This window comes from Quercus robur, chromosome 10 (assembly GCF_932294415.1).
Source record: "Quercus robur chromosome 10, dhQueRobu3.1, whole genome shotgun sequence".
Classification (NCBI taxonomy): Eukaryota; Viridiplantae; Streptophyta; class Magnoliopsida; order Fagales; family Fagaceae; genus Quercus; species Quercus robur.
The window spans coordinates 45,791,640-45,816,542 of record NC_065543.1 but is presented as its reverse complement, the minus strand read 5'-3'; the positions used below and the strand labels follow the sequence as shown (position 1 = coordinate 45,816,542).

Below are 24,903 nucleotides of genomic sequence, written 5' to 3'. Positions count from 1 at the left end.
TATAAAGTGTTACACAAGGAGTGCGAGCCTATACCCATGGAAGAGAATTTGGAGGGTTAAAGCTCCTTCTAAGGTGTGGCTTTCTTTGTTTGGACTGCTGCTTAGGGAAAATCCTTACTATGATAATTTGAGAAGACGGAGGATTCTTTTTGTTGACTGGTGTTGTATTTGTAAGCAAGATGGGGTGTCTGTGGATCGTCTGCTGTTTCATTGTCTTATGGCTAGAGAGATATGGTCATTTGTTGTCTGCTTGTTTGGGTTGCAATGGGTTATGCCTAAAAAGGTGGTGGAGCTGTTGGTGTGTTGGAATTGGCGGGATTCTAGGAATCGTATAGGAGTTATTTGGAATGCTATCCCTCTATGCATCACGCTGATTATCTGGAAGGAATGGGATAACAGGACATTCGAAGACTTGGAACATTCATTGGCAAGTGTGAAACTGAGTTTGTTATGTACCTTGTATGCTTGGATGGCTACACTAAGTGGTCATTCATTCTCTAGTATGCTGGATTTTCTAGATTATTGAAATTTTGTTTGATTATCCCTTACGGTATATGTCCTGTTTACTGTTTGGTGTTTTTTTCTCATTCAGGTTTATTAAAGTTTCACTTATTTATCAAAAAAATAATTGGCACATTTTAAAATCAGCATACTTGCTGCTTTTTGTTGGGATTGGGTCTATGTATACATATTATGATAAACGTAGCACTTCCTCTGTAATAGTTTCACCTTAGTTTTAAAATACATTTTCTTGTCTCTCTCCCTGTGGAAATACTTTTGATATATATATATATATATATATATAACTATATTTAAGAATGCTGGAATAACTTATTTTTTAGGAATACAGGATGCATGTTTTATGTCTCATCACCCTGATGGTATATCTCTAAATCATTTACAGGTTATGGAACAATTTTTTGGTTTAGTTAACACCTTTTTACAGAACCATCGGGATACATGGAAAAGAAGATTGGGTGTGCGTACATACAAGGTATCTTTTCCTTTCAAATATAACAAAAGACACGGTTGAGATTAAATTTGATGGATTTTCTTATAGATGAAAGTTTTGGTGAAAATGAAAAGTCAGTTCTGTTCAAACTTTAGCACGAAAGAAAATTGCTTTGGATTTCCATCTGGAAACAATTGATTGTTGATAAGTGGATGATATTATTCTTCCATCTTTCTTTTGATTTAACTCTTTGACCTGGTCAATAATTAAAAATCCTTTTCAACTGTTAACCCTTGGAATTGTGTTTGGGTTAGTTAATTTACTGTAACACATATGCATCTTATTTACATGTGTGTAATTATATTGACATTAGAATATTACTATTTTACCCTTCACATATACATTATCATAACACCCCCAAACTGGGACAAATATTATATAATCCCAGCTTGTTACCTAACATAACAAATCCAAAATGTGTATTGCACAAAGGTTTAGTAAATATATTAGGGACTTGAGCTCCTGTAGAGATGTGGAGTAGCAATTACACCTCTTTCCACTCTTTCTCAAGGTCTGCTCATGAAACACATGATTAGAAGCAACGGGATTCACTGCCTGATTGTTGGCAGCCAACATGTTTTTTTAGGGCAATGTCATATTAAGTCTTGGAACTTGTGTTTGGGTTAATTACTTTACCTTAACACACGCATACACCTTATTTATATGTGGGAAATTATACTGATTGCAATTTTATCCCTCACGCATATGTACTCTTGACATAAACTTCTTTGGGCTGTATCATTTTTCTTGGTTCTAGTAATTTGTATTCTTCCTACAATGGTACAATTTTTCTGTACATGTACTGGATATCCAACTTTTGAAGAACTTGACCCATAGTTGGACATTACTCTAGTAGTCTTGACCCTTTACTGATCTTGGGGTAAATGGAATCTTGTGTATAAAAAGATTGCAGTTATTGCTTTCTCTTAATTGTTACATACATATGTGCATAGAACTTTAATGTTCATTGTTAATAATTATGGTGCTCATGAAGTTTGGAAATTTGCATCTCTTACATTAAATAGGTGGTTCCTTTTACTCCAAGTGCCGGTGTTCTTGAATGGGTTGATGGCACCCTTCCCCTTGGGGAATATCTTATTGGGAGGTCAGTTAAATTCCAACAGGTCTGGTCTTTTAGTGTTGCCTCGGTATATCTGGTCTTTATATGTTAATATCACATTCTTCAAATTGCAGTACCAGAAATGGAGGTGCTCATGGTCGGTACGGATTAGGAGACTGGTCATTTCTTAGATGCCGAGAGCATATGACAAATGTAAGTACCATACTTCTGTACTTTTTAGGTAATAATAACTGCTTTTTTTTTTTAAGTGATAATGAATTTTATTAATAAGAGGACTCTAAAATACAAGTCTCCAGAATTGCAATTCGAAATATAAAAGATCCATTGCTACTAATGAATTAATAGATACCCCCCATTATTATAAAAGATTCAAACAAAGAACACAGGAGAACAGGCTTGGTGTTCATTTGGTATGGCTATTTGAAAACAGGCTTTTTTGAAAAATCGGCTATTTCAATAATTGCTAAATGAAAAAGTGATTTTGAAAAATCAGTTGAGCATTTGGTATAATTTGTGAAAAGTAGTTGTGTTTATTAATTGAGTGTCTGGCTAACATTGGTATAAAAGTGTTGTTTCAAGTGCAAACATTCACTATTGATGATAAAATGACTTTTGGAGAATAACAGCCAATGGGAATTTTAAGTAAAGAAAAATTAATAGCACTGCTTTAGAATAATTATAATAATAGTGATTATTTTATGCATCTTTATTCTCAGATAAATGCTTTGATGTATTGATATTATGACATTTTCTGAAAGGGTCAATGGCCTTGCCAAGATTCAATTCTCCGGTGGGAGATTTTTTGGGAAAGGATTGTAATATCATTTTGAGCCCTTGTTCTTTCTTTTAAAGGATGGGTAAATACAAGGCTCACTACCAAAAAGTTTGACCATAATCTTTAAACTTTTATTCATGCATGGCTCAGCATTCCTTAATATTAGTTCAGTGCTTATTCTTACAGACCAGTTTAACGAATGCTTTTAAAACTGTGGTAATGATGCAATAATTAAAGAAGAACCTTATACCAAAAGCATGTATGAGAACACCCTTCGTTTGAACTTTACTTCTTGTGAAATATTCTGTTGCCAGAGTAAAAAATTCAACACCTTACCATGATAATTTGAAAGTAGCGTTAGTGAATTGGGAAAGTAGATTGAAATTACTCTATCATTTGCTCTTTTAAAATATTTTTTTTTCACCTTTAAGTGTTTTGGTCTTTTTGATAGGAAAAGGACAAGCGCAAAGCATTTCATGCAGTCTCTGAGAATTTCAGGTTAATCCTTTGTCTGAGTAGAAAATATCGTTTAAAATTAAAAACAAAACCACAAAGAAAAAAAATCAACTGGACAACTTTTTCTTTTTTTTGTGACACCACATGCAGGCCTGTCATGCATTACTTTTTCTTGGAAAGATTTTTACAACCAGCTGACTGGTTTGAGAAGAGGCTTGCTTACACACGAAGTGTGGCTGCTAGTTCCATGGTCAGTTTGTTCTACCCTGGCTATGATATTGATGTTGTCCATTATTTATTGAGATGATCATGGTTTCTATCTGTTATGGAATCCAAGTTTGCATTTTCATCGCAATCTTTTCCCCTCTAATATATTTAATATGGTTATATAATACTTGGAAGTTTATTAGATTGTTTTTTCCTTCTATTTTAGTGGTGAGATGAATACATGCATGTACTTGTAACAGAAGCAGGTGAAAGATGGATGAATTTTCCTAAAAGCTTATCTTGCATGTCTTTTTTTTATTCTTATTCAATGGCATCGCCTGCTAATTTGTGCCAACATATGGCTGCCAAAACAGTTTTGCCATGGACATTTCTGATTATACAACCAAACCAATGTGGGTATGGTTCTCTCTGATAACTGTAACTCTTGCACCCCAAGTTCCTTAACTAACCAAACAGTGGAATTTCATCCTTTGAGGCAAAATCCAAATCCTACTTTTAACTCTTTCCATCTGGAAAAAGATCTCTTTCTATTAAAGTCAGCCAAATTGTACATATGCGGTGTGATTATCGTCTTATCTTGCAACTGTATTAAATGCCAACAAACTTGCTCCATATTCAGGTTGGTTATATTGTTGGTCTTGGAGATCGACATTCCATGAATATTTTAATTGATCAAGCGACTGCTGAAGTTGTTCACATAGATCTTGGTGTTGCCTTTGAACAAGGGTTGATGCTAAAGACGCCAGAGCGGGTTTGTTTTTCCCAGTCCTTATGAAGATTTATTTTTTCCTTTTCCTCTGTTTACTTTGTCACCATTTTATATGGTCTCCTTATTTTTCATGTCTTAACTCATAATATGCCAACTTTGGCAGGTTCCATTCAGGCTCACAAGAGACATAATTGATGGCATGGGTGTCACTGGAGTGGAAGGGGTTTTCAGGAGATGTTGTGAGGAAACACTTTCTGTTATGCGGGCAAATAAAGAAGCATTGCTGACCATTGTTGAAGTATAACTATTGTTGCCAGTTTTTTCAATAGTGAATCAAAGTTGCAATTTCTTAAATCCTTGATAGCCGATGGGAATTCTTTTCAGGTTTTTATTCATGATCCCCTGTATAAGTGGGCATTATCTCCTCTGAAGGCTTTGCAGCGTCAAAAGGTATTTCAGAAATTTTTCTGATCATATGCATATATATTGGGTCCAGGACTAATTTGCCTCTGGAAAATAAAGAGGGAAAGGGACAAAGGTTTTTTTGAAATTTTGTTGAAGCTTGTGAAAGACTGGTTATAACAATAATGATATTGGAATATTAATGACTTGAAATAAACAAAAGGGTAAATTACATTATTCTTCTTATAGTTTGGGGGTTGTTTCAAAATAAATTACTGGATTTTAAGAAGTTTCAAATAAAATCGTGAACTTTAAAAGTTGTTTCAATTTGGCCCCTTAATGATTCATTGGGGGTAAAAACAAAAAACAAAAAATCACATAAGCTGTAATAAAAATCTATCTAGCACAAAAAATCCTTCCATCTGGATCACATATTGTATTTTGGCACCCAAAAAAAAAAGCTTAGAAAATGACTTTAAAAATTATAATACAATTCAATGAAGATGTGATCATTACAAGGGCTTTTTTCCCCCGCTAAAATGCCACATGGTGTTCTTTGTTGTGTTTTTTAGTACCCAGATATGTCCCTGGTGCAATTTACTTGATGACTACTTTTTAGTTGGCTGTGACTCTTTGGTTGGGATTGGTTGCATTACTGTTAGAATATAAAATTTATTTTCTATGAAAGTGGAGCAAATCAAGACATTGATTGCAGAGAAAATCTTGGGACTATCAATATCCAATTCAAAATTTAAATCATCATTGATTTTGTGTGTAAATTCCATTATAAATATGAATTTCATTGCAATGTACTATCAAGAAAAGTATATGAGAAAATGTAGCCCTTTGGTCTCTTGTCCCGCGGATGTAAGCCATAAGGCCTAACCATGTAAACTCTCATGTTTTCTCTCTATTCTCTTTATCTTCTTCTCAATTATATATTTCTAAACGTATAATTGCCCCAACACGTCTATATGTTGAGCATGCTATACACAATTGGTCATGCAACATTTTCTTTTTTTCTCCTCGATAGGAAACTGATGACGATATAGAGACAATCTTGGAAGACTCACAAGATGAATGTGAAGGGAACAAGGATGCTACACGTGCACTGATGCGTGTCAAACAAAAACTAGATGGATATGAAGAAGGTGAAATGCGAAGTGTACGTGGGCAGGTAATTTTCCAATATTAATGCATATTCCCATATGCAAATATGTGGCTTCTGTCTTTTACCTAATTGTGTATAAGTTTGGCCATGTAAATTAATATGCATGTTAGTGAGCACAACCCTATCATCATGCTTAGTAGTGTTTTTCTATACTTCTCGTTTCCTTTATAGGTAAAATTTGCTTCTCAGAGCAATGTTCATGTTCAATGGTTATGAATAATAGCTAGTTTTCCTTCTAAACATGATTGATAAGAGAAATAGTGAAGAAATATTGAGTTAAATACTTATCCAATGCACTATAGATTTTTGACAGCAAATGCAAATTCTTGTCAGCCTCCTGAACCAAGACACTGCAAGCCTTGTAGCCAAACAAGTATCTCGGGTTTTTATTTCTTAGCCTAACAAAAGGTCGATATCATGGCCTAACTTTTGTTTAGTTTTCGTTGTAATTTGATGTTTACACAACTTCAGCCTTCTTAGCCTAGTGGTAAGGGGAAGACCTTGAATTCAAACAGATATTGCTGGTAATTAGGGTCTGTAGAGTTTTTAAAAAAAAGGTCTGTAGAGTAGGGGGTTCTATGTTTTGCAGTATTTGCCGGTGTTTACACTGAAAAGAATATGTTGAAAAGAAAAAAAAAAACAAAAATGTCTTGTTGAAGGTTTAGTCAACCTGGATATAACAAGGCTGAGTAACCTAAGTTAGAAGCAGCTGATTGGACTTCGAAACAGAACTTCAGAAACCTTGCAATTTCCTTTTCTAGTACTTGGGGCTATAATTTTGGTTAGTAGCCAAAAGTGGAATATGAGATGTTAGGAAGTTTATTTAGTAGCAAAATTAATCCGCTCTATTCAGGCAAGGAAACTTTTGCAATTTTTTTGGGTTGGTGGCCATAATTTGTGCAAAGGATGAGATTGGTATTTTAATATGTGGTAGCATATCTGATGTAAAATCAATCTGAATATTCCTTTGTAGGTTCAACAACTAATACAAGATGCAATTGATCCTGAACGTTTGTGTCATATGTTTCCTGGATGGGGAGCTTGGTTGTGATAAAATCTGTCTTCTTCAGCCAGACGGCAGTCAATTTTGTACAGGCGGCTTTTCATTTTGCAGAATATTGTTGAGGCGATTTTCTTTTGTGATCCGATTCCTTGTAATGGTTGTAAATTGGTGTATATATAACGAGATACCTGAACAAATAACCTGTACAGAAGCAGCGTATAGTTTAAAATTATCATCAGCTTATTTTTGTGGTAAATATTCTGATCAGGACTAGGGGTTCACTGGGATGATTTAATTCTCTGCCTCGTTGCTGCCCTAACTAGAACGGAAAAAGACACCAAACTCGTGGTGGTGCAATATAACTTTGCTCTCCTATCTGTCTCAATTCTCATCATCTGGGATTATGCTTGATTTTCTTGACACTTGCATGATTCAAAAATTAAGTCACCAGTACAATGACATTCTAATGCAAGCCTCATGGGCCGGTTTGTGTTCCTCTACCGTGACACCAGCTTGATACTCCTTCTTGGGCTTGTTTGGGCTAGTAACTTCATGAGAATTTTCGGCCTCATGGAGTGGGAAGCCCACTTTAGAAAAACCATCGTGCACTTCTTTCTCAACACCCGCATCGGTGCAAGTTTCTGAGCTATGTGCTGTCATATCATCACGTTGGCTAAACCCCATCCTCAAAAGTTGATCACCTTTTTCCAATCCGTCCCATCTGTCTCCCCAGTCCCCTATCTGCTGCTTGACACATTTGGGCTTCAGAAACATCACCTCCGCACGTGTGATCAGCAATTTTTGAATTTCGAATACTACCACTTCCTGCGTTATCTACTCCACTATTTTAAAACTTTACGCCTTGTGAATAGACAATCCCAATGAGAATTTAAAAAAGAGAGAGAGAATCATAGTATCTACTATCTATGGTATTCCTGTAATATTTAACATAGGGTGTGGCTTGTATTCATTGCTTTAAAATCTTGCCCTTTTAATAGACGACCACCTTAGACTTAGAGTAGAAAATGTAAAATCCAACAAAAAATTGAAAATAGGGCATTATCTCCTTTCATGTTCCATAAGAATTCTAATTTTTTCTAGACTTCACTATATGGATGTGGGATATTAATGCAGCAACTTAAGCTCCTCCAAGTTCCAACAATCCGGAGGTATGTTAAAGCTTGTTGGGTGTACATGATAGTGTGGAATTATTTTCAGATGAGTCAGGCATTAAATTACCACATGAAATTTACATGGCAGCTAAATGTTAGTGCTTGATAAAGAGAAAATACAAATGTAAAGGAAAATAAAACATAGATTATTTTACGCGGAAATCCTCTATATTTGGAGAGGGAGAAAATCATAGGTTAATGATCCACTATTGTTTTGAAAATTGTTATAGTAGTGTATATACTTACAAAAGAGTAAAGTGAAAAGAGGAAAAAAAAATTAGAGAATAAGAAAATGGATAAAGACATTATTAGATGTGGAAACCATTGTAGCAAAAGGGAGAGAGTGTGTTTTTCTTGTGTCCATCATCCTTTTGTAACGGTAGGAATTTGTTTTCCTATTAGAAAAATATATTACTTCATGTTCATACAGTTGGTGCTCATGCACAAAGTCTTGACAAAAAAATAGTACTCACGCGTATAGTGCTTCCTGCACACGTCCTTTGTATTGTTGCCTCTCTAGTAGAGTTGTCTTTTACAAGTATATGGCCAAAATTTATTGTTGTAGTTGTAGTTGTCCCTACTTGTAGTTAGCATTTTTCTCACCCTTGCTTTCATGAGAGACTATGGAGTACGTGGTCAAGGACTCTTGCACAAAGACTAATGGTTAATAACTAAAAGCATTCCCATTCGTTCATGCAAAATTTTTTCTCTATTATAGCATAAAAAGTTACTTTTTATTATTATTTTACTTACTCATTTTTCAAAATATCTTACATAAGATTGTATATTTTACATTGTATTTCATTAAAACATCAATTTTTCTTATTTTTTTATTAATTGTTTCTATTTCTTCATAATAACAACTACAATCCGTTATTTTCTTTTATCCTCGGGATACATAAAGAAAGAATAAAAAACTAAATACAAATGAATAATACTAGTGTAAATTTAAAAGGTTACTATGGCAACTATGCATTTTTACACAATTTTATATGACTTGATGTGAGTGAATTTTAGATTTAATTAAATAAAATGTAGTACTTTTTTCTATTATACAAGCATTGATAATGGCTACATGCTTTTTTTCTCAATCTCTAAAGGTTAATGGCCACATGCCTTTGCATCTATGATCAAAGGACAATGGCCTAATGACTAATAATTAATGGCTACGAACTTTTTTCAATATCTAAATGATAATGGGCACATGCCTTTGCATCCATGCAAAATGCTATATACCTAGCTATAAAGAACAAACTAAATTAGACAATATGAGCCATTAAATATGCTCTCACTACTCTTTAATTCATTGAGCCATAACTTTAAAACAAATCTTAGATTTTCTCTTTTATTTCTTTTTTTTATAATTATTTTATTTATCCTTAGACATGTGTCATTTACAAATTGATCCATTATTTTGTTAAGGGACACCATTCTTTCACTTCAAGGTTCTTGCAGTCTCTTCTAGCAATAGAATATATAGTGGGAATCTGGATAAAAGCATTGTACATCATATGTTGTCATGATTTCTCAAATGACAATTTGCTTCCTTCATTTTCTTTTGTTTTCTTTTACTATTTTCCTTATTATTGACCATCATCAATCGGTATCGTATAATAAAAGAATGCAGTGTGGAATGATATACGTGATCCCACCGCTGATATTGACATGAGAATAACAGCTACTTCACACATCAATTCTCATTCCTTATCGTAGCAGCCAAGAAATTTATAATTATTTCAATAACGAAGATATGAACCAGATATATATATATATATATATATATATATTCCTTTCTTTTTTTTCTTCCCTTACTATAATGAGTATTCTTCTGCAATATACCAGACGATATTCTTGCCCCTTGTTTGTCTAGAAAAAACTTCACTTGGGTTCTTTTACCTAAGCTCAACTTTTTAGTGATTCTAATAGTTGTATTCAGTTCAGGAGCGGCTTGATTTATTTGGGGGCCTAAGGCGAAAATTGATTATTTTGTTTTAGATGCAAAATTACTACTAATTAACATGAATTACATATAATTTTTCTTTTTTTTAGAAATTTTATAGACAGAAAAAACTTGACAAAATTTTTCATACTTATTGTAGTAGTAAGTAAAAGAGTGGGGTTAGTGATAGATTTAGATGAAAACTAATAAAAGTTTGCTAACTCACCTCTTATTATTATTCTTATTTTTTTTAGAAGTGCAACATTCACAATATTTTTTTTGCAACAAATCCTAGGTTTTAATTTGTTTTTTGTTTTCTATTTGAAAATATCACTATAATTATTTTTTTGCCATTAATAACAAGTTGCAACAACTTACTACTTAGCATTAGTTGTAAAAGTGTTATGAAAAATATTGTAAACGTTGCATTTTTCTCTCTTTTTTATTTGTTTCTCATATGGGAAAAAATATTATTTTATTTATTAATTATAAATAACCCTATTGGTTAAAATTTGGGGGCCTTTTTTTTACTTGGGGCCTTAGGCGATTGCATCTTTTGCTCACCCATTCAGCCGGCCCTGATTCAGTTCAAATCTCCTACTTCACTTATGATGTATTAAAAATTAAAAAATGAAAGCTTTAAACTTTTTGTTAACTTCTTCTAATGTTGGTACATAAGTTTTTGAAAGCTCACATTTTCTATAAATATACTTAAAACAAAAGTCTTTAACTTTTGATAACTTCTTCTAATGTTGGCACATAAGTTTTTGAAAGCTCACATTTTCTATATATATATATATATATATATAATGAAAACCTTTAAACTTTTGTTAACGTCTTCTTATGTTTCTCACATTTTCTTTTAAAAGGTTGGATTTTCTCAAATCATCATTATAAGATATATTTTTAATTTGGTGTTTAGACAATACAAAAAAGATAACAATTAAAGAAGTTTATTAATTATGATGTTTATGTGTCACCAATCGTGTCAATATGAACTTCTACTAAAGCAATTAAAAGTTATTGAGGAACTATTCTGATATTTAAAATTAAATAAACTAGAATCAAGGTTTGATATATTAGTTTAAATTAATTAAAACCACCATAATTTTTAAAGCAAATAGAATTTTTTTTTTTAATTAATTAAATTTGATTTGATTTTCTATAAACAAATTCTAACCAAATTAGGTATATACTTTTCTACACAATCTATATTTGATTTTTTATTTATTAATACTTATTAAATAAATGTATATCATGCACGAAATTTTTTTAAAATATATATAAGACAGCAATGTTGAATACTTTTTTCCCCCTACAATTTGTTGATGTGATAAGTTGTGATTTTGAACAAGTCATTACATATGTAGCTACAACTAACACTATTTTTTTTTTTTTTTTGGATAGGACAACTAATACTATTTTTATTATGCACAAATTATATATAATAAATCATGACAATGATTGCAATAAAAGTTTTAAAATTTTTCATGTTTCCTGTAGTTTATATAAAACAAAGATGGCTATTATCTTTCTCTCCAAGGCAAACTATATATAGTACAGTCCACATAGTTTCTGACTTAGCTTAGCAGTAGCTGCCCCACTGAGGCATCACCCACAGATTCTCCATGACTCTACCACACCTTTCGGGTGAAATGCAATTATGTAGTTTTACCATGTTATTTATTTAAAAAGTTTGAGAGTCATAATTTGAAATCTTAGTTATTGTTCACGCCTAAAAATTCATAAAAATATGATATTATAATGACTTTCATTTTAAAGCTATATCTTAATACCAATTATTATGTTTCAAAGTGAACAATATGTTTATCTTACAGTGTTTAGATTAGTTTTATGTCAATTTCCTGAAAGCACACAAATTTGTTGATACTTATAAAAAGCAAGGCCTTTGAAACTAATAAATTTGAATGCGTTTTATTGTTTGCTTATTTGTTAAAAGTATTGTGAGAAAATTTTCTTTTATTTTTTATTTTTTATTTTTTTGTGTAAGCCCACTAAAATAAGCTCAAAACTATAAAAGTCCAAAATTTTGGGTTTATAATTTTTTTTTTTTTTTTTGGAGAAACTAACCCGTACATGCAAGAAAGAAGGAAGTAAAGTGGTTTTAAGTTTTAAGTAATTTGCTTTAGAAATACAAAAGGTTGTATTTTGTGATATTTTGTGTCACCTTTAAACAAATAAGAATAATAAAACACGTGCAAGTCAAGAATTTTATAATTTAATAACATTGCTTGGTTCCATAGTTAAGAGAATCATCCGACGTGCAGTAAAATTGGTGTATTCCAGCCCATTATCGATAATAATTTGATATGGATTCTTTTTTTTCGGCTGAATAATTTGATATGGATTCTGATCTCCGTATATGGAATCTAAATATGAAATTCAGAATCTGAAACAGACCAAGAAGCCCATAGGCCTAGCAGTTGTCTTCTCCAAAATTCTTGCTGCCTGTTTTTAGCTGTATTTATTTCAATCGCCATCTTTCTTTCTTTTTTTGAAAAAAAAAAAATTACAATAATTTTAGTGTCTATCGACTATTATCAGTCCACGTAGAGTAAGAATATCAGGAATTGTCTTATTAAGTAAAAATAAAAAATAATATTAAAAAAGAAGAAGAATCAAATATAATAATAAATAATATAAAGAGAAGAAAAAGATGTGCATGGATAGAAGAGTAAGTTTAACATTACAAACTTTTTCACAACTTTGTCACAACTTTGCTTTTAAAATATTGTATTTTCTCAAATCATCGTTATAAGAAATATTTTTAAAATTTTTTTTTGAGAAATAAAATATTTTTAATTTGGTGTTTGGAACATAACAAAAATAATCATTAAAGAAGTTTATTAATTACGATGTTTATGTGGCACCAATCGTGTCAATATGTACTTCTATTAAAGCAATTAAAAGTTATTGAGGAAATAATCTGATATTTAAAATTAAGTAAATAAGAATCAAGGTTTGATATATTAGTTTAAATTAATTAAAACCACCATAATTTTTAAAGCAAATATAATTTTTTTTTAAATTAATTAAATTTGATTTGATTTTCTATAAACAAATTCTAACTAAATTAGGTATATCATTTTCTACACAATCGATCTCTAATTGACTCTTTATTTATTAATACTTATTAAATAAATATGCATCCTATATGAAAAAAAAAAAAAAAATTATTGAATATATATAAAAAGCAACTTTCAAGACTTTATTTTTTTTTCCTACAATTTGTTGATTTAGTAAGTCAAAGTAATATCAATTTCATGTGTAGATATGATTAACACTATTTTTATTTATTTTTATTATGCACAAATTATATATAATAAATCATGACAATGATTGCAATAAAAGTTTTAAAAATTTACATGTTCCTGTACTTTATATAAAACAAAGATGATTATTATCTTTCTCTCCAAGGCAAACTATAGTCGATTCCACAACATTGTTCTGACTTTGCTTAGTAGTAGCTTACCCACTCAGGCATCACCCACAGATTCTCCATGACTCTACCACACCTTTCGGGTGAAATGCAATTATGTAGTTTTACCATGTTATTTATTTAAAAAGTTTGAGAGTCATAATTTGAAATCTTAGTTATTGTTCACGCCTAAAAATTCATAAAAATATGATATTATAATGACTTTCATTTTAAAGCTATATCTTAATACCAATTATTATGTTTCAAAGTGAACAATATGTTTATCTTACAGAGTGTTTAGATTAGTTTTACATCGATTTCCTAAAAGCACACAAATTTGTTGATACTTATAAAAAGCAAAGCTTTTGAAACTAATAAATTTGAATGCACTTTACTGATTGCTTATTTGTTAAAAGTATCATGAGAAATTTTTCTTTTTATTTATTTTTTGTGTAAACCCACTAAAATAAGCTCAAAACTATAAAAGTCCAAAATTTTGGATTTTCTTTTTTCTTTTTTCTTTTTTGGCAATTGCGTATGCATTTGGATATATATATATTTTGTTGGATATATTTCAAAATTTTACTTTGTGATAAAGCAAAAGGAACAATAAATAGATCTAAGAATAAGCAATAATACAAATAGATGTGATAGGCAAAAGTAATAAATAAATACTAAATAAATATAAATAGAAATCTGCAAATAATAAAAGACTCATAGATCAAATGCGTAAAAGGATGAACAACTGAGATCAAGTCTTGTATTTTACACAATCTCCTTCAAGCAAATTTCGCCCCTCACACAATTACTGTGATGCTTTAAGACTCATGGACGTCTGCCTCCCAAGATAAAATGATCTACAGCACGAAAATGAAGCACACAAGGTCGTGCTCTGCGAACTACTCAATGCCTCTTTCTCTCTCTTTGACACAAAATGAATGAACAAAAATTATTCTAACGCTGAGAGTTTTTTTTGAAAAGTCGTTTTCATGAATGAGGGACTATGAAACTTTTCTGAAAAAATCGTTTTAAGGAGATTGTGTTTTACACAATATCCTTAAAGCAGATTCCGCCCCTCACACAATTACTGTGGTGCTTTGAAACTCATGGACGTCTGTCTCCCAAGATAAAATGATCTACAGTACGAAAATAAAGCACACAAGGTCGTGCTCTGCGAACAACTCAATGCCTCTTTCTCTCTCTTTGACACAAAATGAATGAACAAAAATTATTCTCACGCTGAGAGTTTTTCTAAAAAGTCGTTTTCATGAATGAGGAACTATGAAACTTATATGCTACTAAACATGCATTTTGTTTCAGTAATAACTGTTGTACCCAAACTAACTGACTCAATAACTAACTCAATAATAAAATAATAAAATATTATTATTAATTGGATAAGTGGGCCTAGTCCACACATGCTTAAAGTCCAACCCAATATCTAGTCCAAAGCTCATATTTTCTATTATTTCCAATGTGGGACTCAAGAATTTTCACCACTTATAATAAAATCTTTAAGTGAACATAGAAAATATCAATTTCTTATTCGCTCCATACAATTTTTCCAACATATATATATATATATATATATATTTATATATATATTTTTGAGAAACTAACACGTGCGTACAAGAAAGAAGGAAGTAAAATGGTTTTAAGTTTTAAGTAATTTCCTTTAGAAATACAGAAGGCCATATTTTGTGATAGTTTGTGTCACCTTTAAACAAATAAGAATGATAAAACACGTGCACGTCAAGAATTTTATAATTTAATAACATTTCTTGGTTCCCTACTTAAGAGAATCATCTGACGTGCGGTAAAATTGGTGTATTCCAGCCCATTATCGATAATAATTTAATATGTATTTTGATATCCGATCTCGTATATGTATTATGGAATCTTTTTTTATTTATTTAAGAATCAAAGGTTAATGTATTATGGAATCTAAATATGAAATTCAGAATCTGAAACGGACCAAGAAGGCCATAGTGTTGGAAAAATTCTATGTAACTGTGAATAAATTTCAGTAAATATAGTTAAAGCACAATCACATAAAAATACAAAAATTTACGTAAAAAATTTTTCTTCTTAAAGAAAAAATTACGAGACAAACTCTAAATAATTTCATTATATTAAATAAAAATTACAACATTTAGATATATAACTTTAAAAAAAAAAAAAAAAATCTCATTTTCTATTCACTCACTCTTTCTCACCGCGTATCTATCACAATTTTGTCTTTCTCACTTTGTTTTTCTCTTCTCTCTTGCTTGCTTACTCACACGCGCAGTTCTGCCAGACTGCACTTAGTCCTAAGTCTCACTTGCTGGGACTTCTCTCTTTTTCTTTTCTTCAAATGGCCGAATGGTCTCCCCTTTTTATATCTTTCACCTTTTCTCCTTTTCTTCCTTCCACACTCTTCACATCAAATCACAATAAATACAAGCCACTTACCTTTTCTTAAACCAAAATCTCTTCCTTCAGCTCTCATTGGCCGAATGGCCTTAGCTTGTTTCTTTGTCTCACTTCTCATTAAGAGAAGTCAGACTTATCACAAGGCATGGAGTGACATGCTCAGTAAATGAGCTCTTGAAAAGCATGTGAGCTGGACCATGGTGCAGTGCACCCATCACATAGGCCTACCAGTTGTCTTCTCCAAAATTCTAGCTGCCTGTTTTTAGCTGTATTTATTTCAATCACCGTCTTTCTTTTTCTTTTTTCTTTTTTTAAATTACAATAATTTTAGTGTCTATCAGTCCACGTAGAGTAAGAATATCAGGAATTGTCTTATTAAGTAAAAATAAAAAAATAATATTAAAAAAAGAAGAATAATAAATAATATAAAGAGAAGGAAAAGATGTGCATGAATCATGGATAGAAGTTGATGACGTCGATTACCGTCACCAATGGGTCACACCGTACTCGCGACTCGAATTGAACCTGCACGACGAAACAAACTAAAGAATCCTTCAGAGAGCACCGGTGTGGTGCCGGCCAAAGACTCTCCGACGGTCAAGTTAGACTTCCTCTGTTTTACTTAGTGCGTTAGAGAGGGTTCATAAAAGCATACCTCGATTTCTGTGGGTATTACGCCTTTTATAGTGATAAGGGGTTGACTTTCCCTTTCTGGTTCCCACATCTTTTCAATGTGGGACTCTATTCCCAATTCTTCCAAACGTGGTGAGCAAGGATTCTCATTACCGGATCATGGGCCCTTGCTGCGTCAGTAGTGATGGGCCTTCAAAGCTGGGACCATACCTACGCAGGCCCAAGAGACCCAATCCGTCAGGCCCATTAAGGTAAGCCCATCATGCCCAATATTTTATCATCTTCAGTTGCCCCCTTCACCCCGATGATCCGTCACCTTTAAGGTCAAAGGATCAGTGGGGTGACGGTCCTTACATATGGATATGACGGATTCATGCAAAATAGAACGACGGTCCTAGCTGGATCAACCCGTCAAAGGGAGAATCATCCAGTTGACGGATACATGGCAGGTACAAATCTGTTGGTACGTACTGACAGGTTGTCAGCATTTATTAAGCATGCCACGTGTCACTCTCTGAATGGTCGTTGTATAGGATCGAAGCGTCGCTTCGTCTTCCGTGCACTTCCTATATATATAAGGCGCCTCACTCTTTCATTTTTCAATTTTCACTCAGAAAACACTTGTCAGAGCGAAGCCGTCAACCCTGTCAGAGCAAAGCCGTCAACCTTATCTGTGCAATCCGTCGAGGACGAATACTCGCTGATTACACCAACCGTCACCTGTCCTCTGCTAAGTTCGGTAAGTGCTTCTAATTTACTATAGTCAAGTTACATTCTCTTCCATGCATTGTTGTTAGGCTTTCCATACCCGTCAACACTTTCAAACCCGTCGGTCTTAGGTTTTATTGTCAATTGTAGGAAATGTCTAGTGCGTCAAGTAACCAGTCGGTGGTTCGTGATGGGACGGAATACGAGGATGTATACCCGTCCGGTCATAAAGACCAAGAGAGCCCCGGCGAAAGTAGGAGTCCGTCTGCCTCCTCTTCATCCTCAACAAATGAGGATGTGGAGATAGTCGAAGTAGAGGGTTCCGATGATGACGGGGATCAACAACTGGAGTCCGTTGTAGGCGCTGATGGACTAAGGCAGTTCATCATGTTGCCAGAGTGGATTGTTCATAGGTTTACATCCGTCATCAGGGAGAGACATTTCAGCACCTTCAGGACCAACTTCCAAATCCCAGACTATGTCTCCATCCGTCTACCATATGTGTCGGAGAAGTGTTATTACGAAGGGGTAGACGGTGTAGGAGTGTACGAACAGGCATTGAAGGCTGGACTTCGATTCCCGCTTTCTACCCTTCATAGGGAACTCTTGCAGTATCTGGGGTTGTCCGTCACCCAGATATCCCCTAACGCCTGGAGGGTCTTCATAGCCATGTAGATTCTCTACGGTGCAATGTCAAACGGGGAAAGGAAATTGACGGTCCGTGAATTTCTTCACTGTTACCGTCCAGACGAGATTTCTGGATCAAGGGGGATGTACAGTTTTGCCAGTCGGAGCCCCTTGTTGAAGGTGATCTTTGAGACCCCAGACTCAAATAGAGACTGGAAGAGTCGGTACTTCTTCCTGGAGGGTGATAGATGGATGAACCATCCAGGGGAGACGGAGTTCATGCCCGTCGACACAACTTGGGCAGTTATAAATCAGACACGTATGCATCCGTCTAAATTTTGTGTTGCTTTTCATATCCGTCCAGTTATATGTGTATATCTTGATCATCTTTCTTTGCAGGTAGACGGCGCCCACAAGTCAGCCTCGAGGAGTTTAGCTTCCTTGAAAAGGTTTGCAAGAAGACTACGCCGGAGGAAAGGACTTGGGCGAAGTTGGTGAACCCGAGGACCATACATTGGTACTGCGACGGTCCTGAGCCCACCCAAGAAGCGATAAGATACGACGAGCGAGTTCACAAACGTAAGCCCGTCAACTTTACTTTGTCATTTACTTTGCTTTATTTTGTTTTAATTTCATCCGTCATTATTTGCAGAGATGGATGACGCAAAGAGGAGAGCTTTGATCAAGTCCCAAGCCGTCAAGAAGAGGGAATCCGGCGAGGAGGTTCCTAAGGCATCAGCTTCAGTCCCTAAAAGGAAACTGACGACAAAATCCGACCGTCCCTTTAAGCAACCAAAGGTCTCTCTTGAACCTGTGGTTGGCTTAATGGCTGAGGGTAACAAGGCCGTCACCCCAGCGAAGCAGGGGAAGGGCAAAGGATTGATGGCGGTCCCAGACGGTAAGCAAGAGAGACCTCCTTCCCTTCTTCGTGATGACTCCAAGTATGCATTGGAGAAACTGTCGTCCATCATCACGGCAGAAGACTATGAAGACCTGGGAAACCATTCGACGGAGGCCATGGGGGAGACGGGCCTCTTCGCCGTCGCTCAGGTTGGTTATGTTTGTCAAATAAGTTTTTGTTTTTCATTCTTCCTGTTACTTACATTATGTGACGGTCTCTTTTCTACTTGCAGTCCTTGGTCACGATGAAGGGACTACTTGACCGGTGTCTCAACCGTGAGAGTAGCTTGGACCGGGTGCGCGCGAAGGCGCAGCAGACGGAGGAAGAGCTCGGACAACTTCAGAGATGGAGGTCCAAGATGGAGAAGAAGCTGGAGCTTTCTGAGCAGGCGAGGAAGGAGCTTGAGGAGAAGACGGCCACTTCGCTGACGGTCATAGAGAACAAAGAAGCTGAGATAAAACAACTCAAAGAAGAGATCCGTCAGGCTAGAGTGGCAGCCGTCGAGGAGTACCGATGCTCGGAGTCCTGTTTGGGCGAGCTGTCGGACTCCTTCCTCCAAGGATTCGATGATTCCCTCCGTCAAGTCAAGAAGGCTTATCCAGAGCTGGACTTGACAATGGTCAAACTTGAGGACCAAGCCCAGACTTCTGCCCTCCCCGTCGCCTCCGAAAATACGGAGGACCTTTTTGGAGACGGTGCTGCTCAGGGAGACGGAGAGTTCGCCCCGTCGAAGGATGTCCCAGATGCTGAAGAAAAGAAAGATTGATGCATATGTACTTTATTTTGTGAACAATCCGTCTTTCTTTTTTATTCATTTTTTAAGACAAACCGTCCCTTTTTTTTTGTATTGAACATTTGCCTTTGGGGCTTTTGGCTTAAAAGTTCACATGCTTTTTATAATTGTTTGGTGCTCTGTTTAAAACTCCGTCTACCTTCTTGAGGGATTATTTTTGTGAGAATATTTGTTAATCTGTGATTATCCGTCCACATTGCAGACTTGTTATCTTGTGTTGATTGAGCATTTACATCGGTGAGGATTTTCCTTCTCCGTCTGTTTTGAGGGGTTTATTATGCGGACCGTCCACTTTGTGGCGTTGTTCATCACTTTTAAATATATCGCGTATTTAATGGACTTGTAGAAAATTTTAACGTAGCCAGTATACGTCCACTTTGCGAAAACGTCCATCTATTGTATCCGTCCACCTTGGGACTTTATTTCATGTAGGACAGTCCGTCCATCTCAAGGACTTTATTTCATGTATTTCAACATCTTAGTGATCCGTCCACTTTGTGGACTAATTGCATCACCTTTGTGATCCGTCCACTTTGTGGACCTATGTCACATCACCTAAGTAGTCCGTCCACTTGGTGGACTTATGTTTCATCACCTTAGTGATCCGTCCACTTTGTGGACTCATATTTCATCACCTTAGTGATCCGTCCACTTTGTGGACTTTTGTTTCATCACCTTAGTGATCCGTCCACTTTGTGGACTCATATTTCATCACCTTAGTGATCCGTCCACTTTGTGGACTTTTGTTTCATCACCTTAGTGATCTGTCCACTTTGTGGACTTATGTTTCACTACCTTAGTGATCCGTCCACTTTGTGGACTCATATTTCATCACCTTAGTGATCCGTCCACTTTGTGGACTTTTGTTTCATCACCTTAGTGATCTGTCCACTTTGTGGACTTATATTTCATCACCTTAGTGATCCGTCCACTTTGTGGACTTTTGTTTCATCACCTTAGTGATCCGTCCACTTTGTGGACTCAGGGTGATCGTCCCTGTAGGACGATCCGTCCACCTTGTGGACGTAGTGGGATCGTCCCTGTAGGATAATCCGTCCATCTTGCGGACTTCTATCGTCTCCGTTAACTTTTGTGGGCAATTGCAATGACATACATTCAAGTAGAAGATCAAAAATTGCATCTGATTGTAGAATGCGTAAAGGAAAAGTGCCTGCCCCCTTGGGCTTAAAAAAGGCACGACAATATTGTAGCAAAAATAGTTAAACAGTGCCAATAAAAGTTAATAATTCCCAAAAAGTCTTAAGAGAGAAACTGGTTGTCGTGTCGCTATCACTGGTAGTATTTCCTCAAGTGCTCGGCATTCCACGGATGTGGTAGCTTTTCTCCGTCTATTGTCTCCAGGTGGTATGTCCCTTTCCTTTTCCACGACGTAACTCTGTAGGGTCCTTCCCAGTTGGGGCCGAGTTTTCCTTGTGTAGGGTCTCTAGTTGTACCCATGACCCTCCTGAGTACGAGGTCTCCAACTTGGAAGCTTCTTTGTCGGACCCGGGAGTTGAAATGTTTGGACATGCGATCCTGGTATCTAGCGATCCTCTGTTCTGCTTCCGACCTGACCTCGTCTATAAGGTCCAGCTGTAGCCTCATGGATTCGTCATTCCTTCCCTCGTCGTGGTTGTGAACCCTGTAGCTCGTGAGCCCAACTTCCGCTGGGATGACTGCCTCGCTCCCGTAGGTCAGTCGAAACGGTGTCTCTCCTGTCGGAGTCCTCGCCGTTGTCCTATATGCCCACAGTATGCTTGGCAGTTCTTCTGGCCATATGCCCTTTGCCCCCTCGAGCCGAGTTTTGATAATCTTTAGCAAGGATCGGTTTGTGACCTCAACCTGACCGTTAGCCTGAGGATGGGCGGGGGATGAGTAGTGGTTTTTTATTCCTAGTTGTGAGCAGAAATCACGGAAGGGGCCGTTATCGAACTGCCTCCCGTTATCTGAGACAAGGACTCTAGGAATACCAAACCTACATACTATGTTCCGCCAGACAAAACTTCTAATGTTCTTTTCTGTAATGGTGGCCAAGGCTTCCGCTTCTACCCATTTCGTGAAGTAGTCAATGCCCACTACCAAGAACTTTAGCTGCCTTATCGCCGTTGGGAAAGGTCCCATGATGTCCAGTCCCCACTGAGCGAACGGCCATGGAGCCGTTATGGGGGTCAGCTCTTCAGCTGGCTGTCCGATAAAATTGCTGAACCTCTGGCATTTGTCGCATCTTTTAACATAGGACTCAGCATCCTTTTGCATGGTCGGCCAGTAATAACCAGCTCGTAACAGTTTGTGCACCAACGACCGCGATCCAGAATGGTTCCCGCATATTCCTTCGTGTACTTCCCTCATCACGTAGTCTGCCTCTTCAACCCCGAGACATCTTTGGTAAGGACGGGAGAAACCTCTCTTGTAAAGAATGTCTTTTATCAAGACGAACCTTGCCGCTCGGACTTTTAGCTTTCTCGCTGCCTCCTTCTCCTCAGGCAATATCCCGTCCTTTAAGTATGAAGCTATCGGCGTAGTCCAGTTTCTTTCGGAGCGTATCTCCTGCATGTTGTCGGGGTCTATTAGCAGAAAGATTTGAACAAAGGGAAGTACATTACCCAGTGTTATCATGTGTTCTGCTGAAGCGGCTTTGGCTAGCCGATCAGCGAGCTCGTTGTCTCCCCTGGGGATCTGGACGAACGTTGCTTTTAGCCCGTCGACTCTAGCCCTCACTTGATCGAGATATCTCTTCAACCTTTCCCCTTTGCATTCATAATCTCCGTTTACTTGATTGGTCACGACTTGAGAGTCGCAATGCACGACCACACTTTCAGCTCCGGCGGCTTTGGCTAGGTCGAGTCCTGCTGCTACCGCTTCGTATTCTGCTTCATTGTTGGTAATGGGGAAGTCGAGACGGACCATACATTCAATCTTGTCTCCTTCAGGTGACAGCAATACTATGCCGGCTCCTCCAACTCGCTTATTGGATGATCCGTCGGTGTAGATGTTCCACTGGGGGGGTTCTTCTGCCCCCTTGTCCGCGTCATGCGTAAACTCAGCTATGAAGTCGGCTACAGATTGTCCTTTGATGGCCACACGTGGACGATACTTGATGTCAAACTCACTCAATTCTATTGCCCACAGCGTCAGTCGACCTGCGGCCTCAGGATTACTTAGTGCCCTTCGCAAGGGCTTGTCGGTCACTACGTTCACGGTATGGGCTTGAAAGTAGGGCTTGAGCTTGCGAGCCGCCGTGACCAACGCAAAAGCGAGTTTCTCCATAGGTTGGTATCTTTCCTCGGCACCGCGGAGCGCCCGGCTGGCGTAGTACACGGGCTTCTGTGCCCTGTCCTCCTCTCTGATTAAGGCCGCGCTGACGGCCACAGTGGAGACGGCCAAATAGAGGAAGAGCTCTTCACCTGGTTGCGAGGGGCTCAGTAGAGGTGGTGAAGATAGATAGGTTTTTAACTCCTCGAATGCTCGTTGACACTCGTCCGTCCACTCGAATGACTTTTTCAATGTTCGGAAGAAAGGTAAACATTTGTCCGTCGCTCTCGACACGAATCTATTCAATGCCGCTACCTTGCCGTTAAGGCTCTGTACTTCCTTCACGTTTCTCGGGGGGGCCATCTCCATTATGGCTCGGATTTTGTCCGGGTTAGCTTCAATCCCCCTTTGAGATACCATGAATCCTAGGAATTTTCCTGCCGTTACACCAAACGCGCACTTTCCTGGATTGAGCTTCATGTTGTAGGATCGGAGTGTGCCGAATGTTTCCTTGAGATCTTCCAAATGGTCTTCCTCCTTCCGGCTCTTCACCAGCATGTCGTCGACATAAACTTGGACGTTCCTCCCGATTTGCTGTGCGAACATCTTGTTCATTAGTCTTTGGTATGTTGCCCCCGCATTCTTCAGACCGAATGGCATTACTTTGTAACAGAAGAGACCTTGACTGGTTACAAACGAAGTCTTCTCCTGGTCGTCCTCGTGCATGCGGATCTGGTTATAACCCGAGAAAGCATCCATGAAGCTTAGCAATTGGTGTTGAGCCGTCGAGTCCACTAGGATGTCGACCCTTGGGAGGGGATAGCTATCTTTGGGGCATGCTTTGTTAAGATCGGTGAAGTCCACGCACATCCGCCATTTGCCACTCGTTTTCTTCACCATTACCACATTCGCCAGCCAATCGGGGTAGTAGACTTCCCTGATAAAGCTTGCATCTTGGAGTTTGCGGACCTCTTCCGCTATTGCTTGGTCTCGCTCCGGGGCGAATACTCTCTTCTTTTGTCGGACGGGTGGGAACGAGGGCAACACATTCAACTTATGTACCATGACCGAGGGATCGATTCCTGGCATATCGTCATGGCTCCAAGCGAACACATCCTTATTGCTCCTCAAGAAAGCTACGAGCTCTTGACGGATTGCGGGTTTGACAAGCGTTCCGATCCTGGTAGTTCGATCTGAATTGGAACTGTCGAGAACTATCTCCTCTAGCTTCTCAGTAGGTTCTGCCGTCGTTCGGTGTTCTTCTATGTTCAAGGCCTGGATCTGGTCTTCCACCTCCATCATAGCTACGTAGCATTCTCGTGCGGCAATTTGGCTTCCGCGTAGCTCTCCTACCCCATACTCCGTTGGGAACTTGATCATCAGGTGGTATGTTGATGTTGCCGCCTTCCACGAGTTGAGAGTGGGCCGTCCAATAATAGCATTGTAGGCTGACGAGCAATCGACCACCAAGAATGTTACGTCCTTGGTGATTTGTTGGGGGTAGTCTCCTACCGTCACCGGTAACGTGACGGCGCCCAAAGGGAATATCCTACTCCCCCCGAAGCCAACGAGCGGGGCGTTTGTCGGTATTAGCAGCTCTCTATCAATCCTCATTTGTTGGAATGCCGGATAATACATGATGTCGGCCGAACTACCGTTGTCGACCAACACCCGGTGGATGTTGTAGTCGCCTGCCCGCAAGGTGACGACGAGTGCATCGTCGTGTGGATGGTGTAGGCGTCTTGCATCCTCCTCCGAGAACCCGATAATGGGGCCTTCCCTTCTAGCCATCTTTGGTACCGTGCCTGCCAGCTGGACATTCTGTACCATCCGAAGGTACGTTTTGCGAGCCTTTTTGGACGATCCGGCCGCAGCTGTTCCTCCAATTATCATCCTTATGTCCCCTATTGGGGGCCTTGGCCGCTCGTTTTCTCGACGGGGGTGTTGTTCTTGTTGGGGTTGATCCATTCTTTCCTTGCTGACGAACTTCTTCAGCTTTCCTTGTCGGATAAGGTTTTCGATTTGTTGCTTCAAGTCGTAACAATCGGCAGTGTCGTGACCATGGTCACGGTGGAAGCGGCAATATTTGTCTCTTGACCTTTTGTTGGGATCACTCTTCAGCTTTCCCGGAAACGTCAGGGATCCTTCGTCCTTAATCTGCATTAGGACTTGGTCTATCGGAGCGGT

General features: G+C 37.4%; 2 protein-coding genes across 3 annotated transcripts in view; both read left to right on the top strand.

Annotated features, from left to right (window-relative positions):
* Nucleotides 1-7,093, top strand: part of LOC126703666 (serine/threonine-protein kinase ATM) — a 58,457-nt gene extending 51,364 nt beyond the window's left edge. For both annotated transcript variants that reach the window (XM_050402710.1, XM_050402709.1), the window contains exons 70-79: nucleotides 905-994; nucleotides 2,038-2,117; nucleotides 2,207-2,285; nucleotides 3,320-3,366; nucleotides 3,475-3,574; nucleotides 4,172-4,303; nucleotides 4,425-4,559; nucleotides 4,646-4,711; nucleotides 5,697-5,840; nucleotides 6,808-7,093. In XM_050402710.1, coding sequence (XP_050258667.1) covers nucleotides 905-994; nucleotides 2,038-2,117; nucleotides 2,207-2,285; nucleotides 3,320-3,366; nucleotides 3,475-3,574; nucleotides 4,172-4,303; nucleotides 4,425-4,559; nucleotides 4,646-4,711; nucleotides 5,697-5,840; nucleotides 6,808-6,885 — 951 coding nt within the window. In that variant the 3' untranslated portion in view covers nucleotides 6,886-7,093. The remainder of the gene's footprint in view (nucleotides 1-904; nucleotides 995-2,037; nucleotides 2,118-2,206; nucleotides 2,286-3,319; nucleotides 3,367-3,474; nucleotides 3,575-4,171; nucleotides 4,304-4,424; nucleotides 4,560-4,645; nucleotides 4,712-5,696; nucleotides 5,841-6,807) is intronic.
* A 10,740-nt stretch (nucleotides 7,094-17,833) lies between these two features.
* On the top strand, nucleotides 17,834-18,919 carry LOC126704234 (uncharacterized). Its single transcript, XM_050403251.1, has 3 exons — nucleotides 17,834-18,089; nucleotides 18,170-18,349; nucleotides 18,423-18,919. The coding sequence occupies exons 1-3, from the start codon at nucleotides 17,834-17,836 to the stop codon at nucleotides 18,917-18,919; spliced, it is 933 nt and encodes a 310-aa protein (XP_050259208.1).
* The last annotated feature ends 5,984 nt before the right edge of the window (nucleotides 18,920-24,903 follow it).